General features: G+C 35.5%; 1 protein-coding gene across 3 annotated transcripts in view; it reads left to right on the top strand.

Moving 5' to 3' along the window:
* EMC2 (ER membrane protein complex subunit 2) overlaps positions 1 to 9,944 on the top strand; it is a 40,888-nt gene extending 30,944 nt beyond the window's left edge. For 2 of the 3 annotated variants that reach the window (XM_055799151.1, XM_027777604.2), the window contains exons 9-11: positions 715 to 825; positions 3,243 to 3,347; positions 9,348 to 9,944. In XM_055799151.1, coding sequence (XP_055655126.1) covers positions 715 to 825; positions 3,243 to 3,347; positions 9,348 to 9,434 — 303 coding nt within the window. In that variant the 3' untranslated portion in view covers positions 9,435 to 9,944. The remainder of the gene's footprint in view (positions 1 to 714; positions 826 to 3,242; positions 3,348 to 9,347) is intronic. The other variant, XM_055799152.1, reaches the window with a different exon arrangement.
* The last annotated feature ends 2,268 nt before the right edge of the window (positions 9,945 to 12,212 follow it).

Raw genomic sequence — 12,212 nt, 5'->3', positions numbered from 1 at the left:
GAGAGCAAGCCCTTAGAAGTTTATAGCGGAAGGTTTTCAGCCATTTGCACTCTGGTTTTTCAGATTTATATTATTTTTTTTTCTAAGTTATACTGTTAACTGCTTAGAATGGATTTAACTTGTTTTGTTAATGTGGATAAAATTGGGTTAACATTAAAACTTGAAAGTCTAAATAGCTTTCTGATAGAAAAACTATGAAGCATGTCTTCTACTATTTTATCCTTTTTGTTGATCTAATAATAGGCAAAATGAATAGAAAAACAATGGACTAGTCTTTTTTAACTTTGTGCACTTTTTTGCAGTTGAATAGGTAATGAAAGATGTTTTATTTTGTGTACTGGTATAACACATGCTGAAGGAATATGGAGTTAGTATGGATTTGTAGTAGTCAGAATTTAGCTTTAGACTTAAGGTTTGCGTTACTTTTCATAAAAGACTATCCCAAGGTTGTAAGTGTGTATATGTGCAAAATAATAAGTTTGTATCCTTGTAGCAATAAATTTAATTAAATTAATGCTGGCTTTTTTTGTCTTGGAGTTACGTGTTTTAGAATTTGTATATTGAAAAGAGCTCAGATTGCTCCCAAGCCAGTTGGTAGGACTCACCTGATTTGAAGTATGTGAAACAAACCTGAAGTGAACAAACCTTTGCTTTAAGAGTGAATGCCTGAGGTATGGATGATGTGCAAGTTTCAGGAGCTTATAATTTTTCCAGGTTAAATACACTCAAGGGGGACTTGAAAACCTTGAGCTATCAAGAAAATATTTTGCACAAGCACTGAAGCTTAACAACAGAAATATGAGAGCTTTGTTTGGACTTTACATGGTAAGCACTATTATATATTTTCTGTGTTACAATTTTGAATACATTTTTATGCATGTATATTGTATTTTACCATTTGCTGATTGGTTGGGGTTTTTTCCTGTTGTTTTAACCTAATAGCTCAGATTTATTGACACTTTTTAAATACTGAGTATGGACGATGTTATGCCAGTAAGTACTTTTTAATCTTAAGCTTTAAGTCTTGCCCATGTTTTCCAAAGAATTATAATTACTGACACATGAAGGTAGCTTCTTGAAAAAGGATTTAAAGTCGTACTCCTCTTTACAGGATGGTGAACTGATGAAGAGTACCAGCACAGTATGATGGCTGCTTTTTTCTTTTTTCTCTCTCTCTTTTTTTTTTTTTTTTTTTTTTTTTTTTTTTTTAAATGAGCCTGGGGTTTGTTTTTTCTCACTCCAGTTTCTAAATACAACTTTCTACTTCCAATTTCAAAATGAGTCTTTAGCTTGCATGGCGTCGTTGGCTTGAGTGTGGCCACGACCACATTAACTACAGCACAGCAGTTCTTCAGTTTCTTCAAAGATACGGAGGCCTCTATTGAGGAACTTCCTTTAGATCTTAGATGTTCTAAAAAAGTCATTTTAGGGACAAAACCAGAAAAGTTCCTTTTTCTTTTTCTTTTTTTTTTTTTCTTTTTTTAATTTTTAATTCTATGCCACCCTTTTATCTTCTGGGAAGGGGGGCAGTTTACAGAGATACATCAGGCAGGTAACTTCGAGGCTTCCTAGTAAATACCAGGCAATAGAGGAACTTCCTTTCAAGGACTTGTTAGGCATCACCTTTAAGACTCAAAGAGACTTGAACCTAATCTTCTCAGCCCATCTGCAGAGACTCTTGGTTTGGTGATAGTATGCTCAAGAAGGAGAAGAGACTGACTCCTTGCTGTTCCTTAGGTCATTTAGCTTTTTAGGAGTAAGTTTTGTAGCAAATCTGTTTATTGGCCTAAACTGATATTTAAGGTGTGTTTACATAGAGACTTCTGCATTGATTCTAGAACAGGCCTGGGTGTTTGTTATGGCCAATCTTGGCTTGTCCTCTGTCAGATCTTAGACCCTGCCTGTTACTTTCAGCTTGCAAAGCAGGTTTAGAGCCTGTTACCTATGGTGACCGATCTGGCTGGCAACCTTGAGCTAATATATGACCCAAGCATTTGAGAAACGTTTTGTTTTGGCAGACCCTGAAAGTCATACATGCAAACCCCAATTTCCATAATGCAAGTTTATTACTGCTAAAAGTGCATGTGTGCTCTGTTTCAGTTCTTTAGTTTTGCTCAGCTGGCTGCTGTCAACATTTCACTAGGTATTTTTTGCAAGCACAACTTGCCATCACTGCTTCTGTGTATATCCTTTGGGTCCTGGTTTCTTTGTAATGCTGTTTCCAAGTTTTAGGATCTGATTTTGTTGTAGCTGCTGCTTTTGTACTTGACAGATGTGCCCGCTGTTTGTAGTCCCCCAAAGAATATTTGTAACTCTAATAAATTCACCACAAAGGTGTTCAGCTATATCTGCTGAGGAAACTGGTCAGTACTTCATCGAATTCAGGAAACAGGGAGAATTATGCCTCGTTTTAGGACCCTGACCTTGTACTAGATCACGTATTCAGTTCATGTGGGCATGGCTTCACAGAATGTGTTTGGAGTGTGTGGAGGCTGCTGCTTTTGACAGTCCCACTCCTCTCCCATTTCTGGAGGTAGTTTTGGGGAAACAGTTGTTCTTCAAGTCTGAAACATAGTATTCATGTAGGCATTTGCTTCCCATAGTCCTTTCTAAAACATCTGGAGGTTTTTCTTTGGTGAAAGTTCTGTGGCTCTTTGCATTCAAGGGCTTTTGCACTCAAAGATATTCAGGGAAGGAGTAGCAATGATTCCTTGCAAAGTAGATTTATTTATATAGGTGGAAAAGTGTCTGAGATGAGTTCAGTTCTTAAGTAATCTTCCTTTATTTTTTCAGGTGAAGATGGGCATAGTTTATATAGAGAGTCTTACCTGCTTTTAAAATACGTTTTCTGACGCCACAGGGAAAAAATGTCATGTTTTTAATGGCAGTTTGGACCCACAAATGGAGTATTTTATATTGTCTCCGGTAACAGATTGAATGGAGAAAACTAATTCATAACTCTCACTTTACAGAAAGCAAATTGGATTAGCTGATCATGTCCAGGTTTGGTTCATAACTCACTACACAACTGAAGTCTAGTTTAGCTTTAATTGAAACAAATGCTTGTTTAAAAAGTTCAGATATTTCTTATTTGGGTACTGTTTACCAGTAACTCGTTTTATTTTGTCTCTTTTTCTGCTATCATTGTGTGTGGGGCCCTGGATCAGAGGTGCTGAATGCTTTCAGTTTAATTCATGCACATATATTTTGTAGTTACACTGTTTTTATTTTTGTATTCCTAGTCCGCCAGCCATATTGCTTCTAATCCAAAAGCAAGTGCAAAAATGAAAAAAGATAATATGAAATATGCCAGCTGGGCAGCTAACCAAATAAATAGAGCATACCAGGTTAGTACATCATTGTTTCCTGATACTCTCAACATGCTCTGTAGTTCTTTTCTGCACTTATATCAACTGCTGTTCCAAGAAGTTAGATACGATGTATAAATCAGCATAATTTGCTTGGATTTTTTTGTATTCTCCTTCTGTTTGATTTCCTGGAAGCCTTGATTAATACAAAGTTGATATTTTACAGTTCTTGATTAGTGTTTACTTACTAGCTTTAAACAGATATTTTTTTCTACTAACATTAACTGAATGTACGTTAGAGTAGTGTTGACCTCCAAGGCAGTTCTACAGCTAAGTATTTTAATAAAGATTTCTTAGAGTGACATGGTCAGCTACTTTACTAGAAAACAAATGAAAACCATAAAATTTTATTTTTCTTCAGTTTATTCTGAGCTTTCGAAATCATATTCAGTGGTGTTTCTAATAGTTACCTTAGTAATTGTGACTGAAATTGGTTTTGCATAGTTACATAGAAAAATTTCCATTGAATTGTGAAAGTATACGCTTTTTAGGCAACGATCAGAGCTTATTGAAGTCATTAGAAGTCTTTTCAGCTATTTGAAAAGTTATGCATAAACATCTATATTTGCTTTTGGTGTTATAAGCCTCTGTATTTTTTCTCTATGAATTAAACCGAGTTTTAGTTCATAGGTTTTGCTGTCTGTGAATCCCAAACATAGTATGTATATTTGACTCCCTTACAGCTATTCTTAAGGATAGGCCAAAGTTTATGTACAAGTAATCCTGAACATCATGATCATACTGTCCAGTTTTCCTCAGAGCATTTTCTGAGCAAAAAATTTGCTGATGCAGAGACTTTATATACATGTAACGCTCCTTTCTTCTTGTAGTATTTTGGTATCAGAACCCAATATCTAGTTTTTCTCTTGCTGATACTCTTACACAGTTAATACAACCAAGTGGCCTTTTGACCACCTCTGTTATGGAACTACATGTATTTTTTTTTAAGACAATGCAGTTTTCTTAATACACTGTATGTCAGTTCATTGTCAAGAGTGCAGCTTCTTGTGGCTAACACGTTTTTGATGTATTACAGCTGAGAAGTATTTTTCATTTCCCCTGATTGACCCTGTAGCTTCTGTGTGTATTTTACAGTGAAGAATATTGTATCCCTGAGGACATAATTAAGCTTTTTATACTTGTGTACCTAAAAGTTTATTTCTTTGTTTTGCTCTTTAAATGCTTTTCATAAATAAATCATTTACCTGCTCTTGACAGTAAGGTGTGTATGAATTACGAAATTTGTCCCATAAATAAGTCAGATTTCTTTTGGCTTCATCATGTCTGACATTCCTGTAAGTGCAATACTGATGGAAAACTCAAGTATTGCAGGATTTAAAAAAAAACAAAACACCACCCCACCCCCCAAAAAAAAAAGTCCCTTGAAGGACAGAATACACAGTGGATTCACCATTGATAGAACAAAACAGGTTTTAAAAGGTGTGTGAATTTTGAGTGAAAGCTGTATTACATGCTTTACATCTTAATAAAATTAACTGCTTAGATTAGATTGTTTCTGAACATGTTTTAAGTGAACATTAAGACTTGAGATTTCCAACCTGGAAGCACTTCTGGGGTACAGCCCTTTTCAGGGTGCATCAGGATGGAAATGTAAAACCAGAGTTGGCTGTGGAATGGTGGCATACCAAGACTAAGACCTAGAAATAGGCATCTCCTGGTTCTAAATATAATGAAAGTTTAATTATGACAGTTTGTAGTAACTTGACTCACAGCAGGTAAGCATGCCTGGGCTTTTTCTTTTCTTTTTTTTTTTTTTTTTTTTTTTTATCTGTCTCCCCATGTGGCTGTCTATTAACATCACAATATCTCTAACAAAATATGACTTGTACTAGGAGGTGATAGTCATGGAGTTTCTGGGTGTGTGGAGGTGGTTTGAGGTTTTTTTTACTGGTGAGTTCAATTCCACTGTTTCTGTGAAGCTCTTTTGTATCTTATGTTAAGTGTTTTTGGTTGATGCTTACCAAAACAGATCGCATTAACACAACTAACACTTATTTAAAACACGTCATAACTTCTTTGTGACTTCATAATTTTGTGATAAGTTGCATACTTCAGCTGCTGGTTTTAGCTGTTTGGGCCATAAAGTCACAAACACCATATCTGACTGGAGTCATAGGGGGAATTTAGCTATACAGAAAATGTAAGTTCTCAAGCTAGGATTTGGTGAGCAAATGGTGTGAACACCCCCTTCCTCTTCACAGAAGTACCAGAAGAAGCTCTAGTGACTACAGCTGGACAGGACTGCCCCAGCCCAACCCTACTGAGCTTGTTACACGACTGCAGAAATTTTTGGCTGCTCCAGTGTGTATGTCAGAGACTTACAACATCCAACTGCTACAGCAAATGGTGTTTGGTGATGTAGTAGGTGGCAGTTTCCCCTATGAGTCAGTATCGGTTTGTTGCTCCCTTAGTGTGTTGAGTGGTTGGAAATTGGCGTCTTTTGGACCTAAAGATGAAACTTTGGTGGCTTGTGCCAGTGGAAGCCCTTACAGCATTCCTCCATTAGTGGAGGGTTTTCTAGCCAGGTTTTAAGCTAGATACTTACATTATCTCTATAAATCCTCCCTACTTTCCTTGCGTTATCCAAAACACCTTGTAAAGTGTAATAAGAGCCTTAAGAGCTTGTTGACTTTGGCATTAACTTCTTTTTATTAGTTGGACCTTCTTACACTGTTAAATGCAATTTTTCTGGTAGTCATGTTCTAGAGAATAGGATGCACTTAGAATTCTGATTTGGGTGCCTACAAAAATTATATGAAGTTGTGAGTTTAAAATCTGAAGTTACTAATTCAAAAAGTTACTTTAAAGCAGTTGTCTTGCAGTGAGATCTTTCCCCATTTCCAGTCTGGATTTGAACTTGAATTACCAGCAGTTTGCTCAGTAATTTTGGAAAACTACCTTTAGTTTTTGAAATTCAGCACTGGCTGTAGTTGCTTGGTTTTAATTTTATATGCAATTTACTTGCAATATTTTTAATGGTCCCCTTCTTTCAATTTATTCTCTCATTCAGGCACTTTGCTTTGGCAATTGGTTTTTGCTTTTCCTGTGCATTCCTGTATGAAATCAGAGGAACTTTTAGTTTATTGTCATTTAAAGAAAACAATCTTTGGGTGTAAAAAGAAAACCTTAACTTTCACCAGAGTTGGTTGGACTGTGAAGCAGTTTCTTTACAGGAAAACATAGTGATAAAGAATAACTGAATTAAATAATTTTCTGAAAAGCACAAGATATTTGATGCTGTATATGTAACCCTCTGGGCTGATTATTAATTCTCATCTGTGCCTAATCTAGGAGAAATGTAAACTTTTGCAGGATGACAGAAAGGTTTTGTAGCTAGGGCTGCTGTATGGAGCTGAAATTCCTGGCTGCCAACACATGCTCTGGAAAAAAAAAGCCCTTATTCTCTAGGCCACTTAAATATAATTGACCAGGTTAAAAAAAAAAATCAAATCTAATTTTAATCTTTTATTTCAGGTGTTAGAGAATTACTCATTATTCAAAGAATTATTTTCAGTTTATTATTATAAGCTTAGTTTTACCTTATCACTGGGAAACTGGATTGTTCCTTCTGTGCAGACTCTGTGAAGAAAGTTTATCTATTCTGACTGAGGACATGAGTCACAGTTACTTTAACATCGAAACAAAGCATGGCTGCCTAGTGCTCTTCAATTAGGTAATTGGTTTAGCATGTCCTCGGTAGAAGTGTTTCAGCAGAGGCAGGGAAGTTTGATTAATGCTCACAAAAATCTTTAATGTGATCCTACTTGTAGTAATTTTCCAGATACATGCTTCTTGGGTACATTGCTAAATTCTTCTGTGTTAGCAATCCACATGTTATTTATGGTTGGAGGGAGGTGATTTTGTTACAAACCATTTGGGAAACAGAAAATTAAATCATGATTTTAAGAAATAGATTCCGGCTCAATCAGTCAAATTGCTGTGTAATGGCAGAATAGACAAAATAATTGTTCGTCAGGGCAAATTTGAAGTGATTACATTTCCAAGTATACTTCTGTTTGTTATGACGCAGAGTTTGGTTTTATTTGTTCAGCTTAAAGTACATGTCAGTATCATGAAGTCAACCACTCTTGAAATTAGCAAGTAACATTTTTTAAACTAATGTCTTATGTTGGTTTTGCTTTCAGGGTCCCTGAAGAGAAGTAAAATAAGTAAAATTCTTATTCTGAAGCTTTCCTTTCTGTACTTTCTGTGTCTTGCCAAGCATGCTTTTTGACCGCAGTATATTCAGGCTTCTGTGCTTTTTATTGAAATCTGAGTGCTTTGAATTTGAAACAGTTTTTCAGTCGAGGATTTAAAGTTCTATTTTTTCATTTGCTTGTTTTTATGAAAGGATTTGGACCCCCCAGGTATCTGCTTGGGACTGTTCTTGTTTAGTGTCAGCAAAAAGAGGATACTGTATTAAGTCAGATTGAAGCAGAAGTTACTTCTCTTACCTGGCAGAGTGTTAAGAAGTCTCTGATTTTCCTCTGAAGTTGACTGTTGCAGGTCACTATGGAACCTGCACAACGTAAAGAAGGAGTTCATACATACTACTAGAGTCAAAACATGGCACATCAGTTCATCATTTGGAAATATGAAATAGGAAAATATGGTGTTTTCAGTATGTCTCTTAACTATAAAGTGTTGTCGTTATAACAACATTTCATTCTCCTAACTATTTAATTTGAAATAGCTTTTCATTTACTGTTTCAAACCTGTTTTTTTAAGAACTCTGTACTGACTGGGAATCCCAGCGTTAGATTGTAGCTTGGGGGTCAAAAGCAGGTTAACAGGTCCTGCAGCTTGTTGCTGGTGTGATATTACCTGGGTTTGATGACTTAATCTTTCTTAACAGGTCATGAAGAGTTTGCTAAATTAAGTTAATTACAAGAGAGAAGGGACACATTATAAATCAAGGACTAACTATGCAAGACACCAGTGGTATTTGAAATAAAAAACATTAAATTGAAAATTTATTGAGTGTTTAGATGTTAACATTTAGGTAGAGGATATGCTATTTTACTAGCAGCAACTAGCTATAGTTACTGCTTCTGTAATTTCTTTACCACCCCTCGCAACCCCAAATGCAAAACTTTTTAATGCAGGTGTATTAAAAATGGTTGAGAATTTCATTTAACTGAAGACCAACGTAGTCAATAAATCCACTGTGTTAGATAAGGCTGGTGAGTGATGGGAACCGTCATACTGTTAGAAGAACCCTTCTGAGGTCAATGTGGGGTGATCAGCATCTCCTGCCCTTCTACCCCTTCCTTTCCCAATCTCAGATTCCCCAAGACGTGCAGCTAAGCCATAAGTAGTATTTTTTAAGCTGTATCTTTCTTTGTTACCAAGCCATGCTATTTCAGATGCTCTCTGAAATTGCTGTTGTAATAGTAGGTTACAATCAAATAGAGGGTCATTACTCACAGTTACTTTGAACCATAAAATATCATTATATGATGACTGGATTATTTTATAAGTAGATTATGATAAGTGGAACTTTGTCTCACCATAACAAAAATAGAAAATGGAATAGCTTCAATAATAGGTCCAAGTTTTGTTGCTATTTAATTATGAATATAATCTAATTTGGATAACATAAAAAAATCAAGTCAGAAATAAAAATTATGTTAAAGTTTACAGAGCAAACAAAACAGCAGAAAGATCTCTGTTCAGATAAATGTTAAATTTCAAAGTATTTTGTGCTGATTATTCAAATTCAGAGCAAATGAGTGAAATTGAGGAGTTTGTATTTTTCATTACTAGAGGAAGGCTGACACAGCTTGTATGCTAGTAAAAATGCTGAGTTTCAGTGAAACAATAAAGAAGCTGTGCTTTTAAGTTTGTAGTAAATAAGAGTTAAGTTTTGGTACTTAAAGTTTAGAACTGTTATTTGCACAGGATCTATATACAGGTTTTCTGATACAAGACAAATAACAATCCTTTTTTATTGTTTAGTTTGCAGGTCGCAGTAAGAAGGAAACTAAATACTCTTTGAAGGCAGTGGAAGACATGTTGGAGACCCTGCAAATCACTCAGTCTTAGGTTGGCACAGAGATCCAATATTACATTTTCCATTTCCGTGATCAACCTGTAATGACCTATGAGTTATGTTACTCTAGTGCTGTTAAAAGGTTAATTTTGTATTGATTAATGTGCTATCTAAAATAATGTTTTATGGAAAGTAAAATGCCTATTTATTGCTGCTAAAAGAAATGTGATGAATACTCACTGAAATGAATAACTTATCCACACAGACAACATAAAGAAATTATGTATGCTGCACGTTAGTCTCTTCAGATTTTTGTATCTACAGTATCTGCTTTTAAGCCATAATTTGTAGAAATAAACTTGTTAAATGATTAAAAAGAAATTACAGTGATTCATTTGGACTTGCAAATAGAAGTTACAAATTTATGTGTGTAGATGAATAATGTATGTTAGGCATTTTTATCTTATTTGCATATTTAATAGTGAAGGCATGAGATGTATACTTGCTGGTAAATGTTTACCGTACAGCAAGGAGTGTTTATCAAATACACTTTATTAGAGAAAGCAGTTGGTGTTAATGGTTTTATTAATGAATTAATATCCGGTACTGTAGAAATGGAGAAGACTGTGTACTTTGCTTCAGAGGTGCTCTTGTACTGGCTTAAGGCCAAAGTCATCTCTGACTTTGTGAGCAAATGCTTCCATGTCCCATGTAGCTCTTCAATCGGTATATGCATATGCACTTCTTTTATTCCTTCTGTGTGTCCTTTGTTGTATATATGTTCTACATCATAAATTTCAAACCCATCTGAATGCAGGTCTGCATGCTCCTCTACTAATTTTGTACCTACGGTATGGGTGGTGTAAGCTATGGTATATAGGTTTCTCCACAGTAGCCAAGTGTTCCTGCACTGTAGAGATGAGAGCTTCTTCAGCTCCTTGTACTTACTAGAGGATAAAAGTGTTTTTACACCATTAGCATGAAGCACCTAGCACCCTGTAAATCTATATTGTATTTAATTTAGGTGCTTCTTTACTCACATAATTAGTCAAACACCCTAACGCATGCATTTCACAGTTCTGATCATTCTGAATGTTGTTCAGATGTGTACTGTGGCAGTTCAGTTGCACAGCTATCATTTCATTTATTACAGCTTCAGTGAGATTGCATAACAGCAGGAACAAAGCCTTGACAAATTCTAATAAAAATATTGCAATGTCATTTTCGTGACTGTTACACCATCCAAGCTGATTTGAGTTTACGATTTTATGCTGCCTCCTCTACATAGATGGGTAGGTCAAAGGCTGTGTATTAAAGTGTCCATTTTATGACCCTGGACCTGATGTAATAAAACAAAGCTGAGCTCCTGCTTAAAAACAAAGCAGCAACAAAAACTTCCATTGTGAGTTCAGAGATTTAAAATGTGTATAACTGAACTGGTTGTTGAATGAGACTGGGCTTTTTAGAAACATCTTAAGATCTCATTCCCATTATCCGTGAAGTAGGTTGGAGTATGATAACGTGACAGGATGCTATGCCATGAGAATTAATTGTATGTGGAATCTTTAATTAATGTGAAAAAACCATACTGTTGAAGTATAAAACTGCAAATACTGCATAGTATTACATTAAATTGCTCAATTCTAACTTGGGGAAGTAGTAATGCAGACCCTTTTATAATAATATTTCACAAACTGGCCTCAGAATAGTATTTGCAGATAGATTGTTTCAGGTGGAAAACCAAGAAAAGACCATCGGTGAACCTATGTATTTCTGTTCAGATGTTCAGATTTATAGTATTTTACTGTATGAGTGTGCCATCTAGAGTTTTAAACCCTCATTAGTCCTCCTTTGTTTTGCCTACATCTCGAATAACTTGGTTGCATTCTATAATTAAAAATGGTGGGAAGCTGTACTGTAGACTAAAATTACTTGGGGATGCTAACATTTTACCTCCAAGGTATTAAAGAACACCAGTGCAGTCGTCTTGTGCAGCAACCATCTATGCTGCTGGAAAGTGTCTTGTATAATGTTTTATTCAGAGGCAACATTTAACATGAGAATTGCCAGACTTGGGCATATAGTATATTAGTTTCTCTGTCAGGAAATTCGTTCTGTTTCTTGTTTTCAGTGATTTGATGGCAAATTTCATCTCAGTTGGCTGCTTAGAACCTTCTAGTTTTCACTACTGCTTGGCACCTTTTTGAAATTAATTCTTAGCACTCTGATTTGTGCTTGTGTTTTGGCATAGTTCCCACAAGTAAGTTTGAGCTTACAAATTGACCTAGCAAATATTTCTGACAAATTTGTATTTACTTCAAAGATAAAATAAATTACTCCTATGAAAAGGCATGGGCAGTCTTTGGTAGAACTATTGCATTGCAGCAATGGAAATTCAGGGGTTTTTCTTTACTCAAATGAAAAAAAAATATATTAAAAAAGATCCTGTGACTGCAGGAGAAGTAACTGTGTGAAATGCCCTGCACTCTCGGCAAGCAAAGGGTACAGAAGAGAAGCTGTGATATAATGTGATCTTTATGAAAGGAATTTTTCAATTCTAGTAAATGATTTTGTAACGTGTCACTGACGCTGTCTTGCGTTAAATAATAGGTTTTCAAAGAATGGGTTACTTAGTTAACAAATGAACTTGATTATGTTCTGTATTGTCCTCTGACAGTGACTAATGCTACACAAAAATACTATTATTAAGCATGCAGTCTCCTCTTTCCAGAATAAAAGGCTATGTTTTCATATTGTTTCAATCAACAGCAAAACCCTTGAGACCTTTGCAATGCCACACTGTGCAGCAGCGGCTTGTGTCTTTATTTTTT

Source organism: Falco peregrinus, chromosome 3, assembly GCF_023634155.1.
Source record: "Falco peregrinus isolate bFalPer1 chromosome 3, bFalPer1.pri, whole genome shotgun sequence".
In the NCBI taxonomy this organism is placed as follows: Eukaryota; Metazoa; Chordata; class Aves; order Falconiformes; family Falconidae; genus Falco; species Falco peregrinus.
Note: the sequence above shows the minus strand (reverse complement) of the source record. Positions and strands in the feature narration are given on the sequence as shown.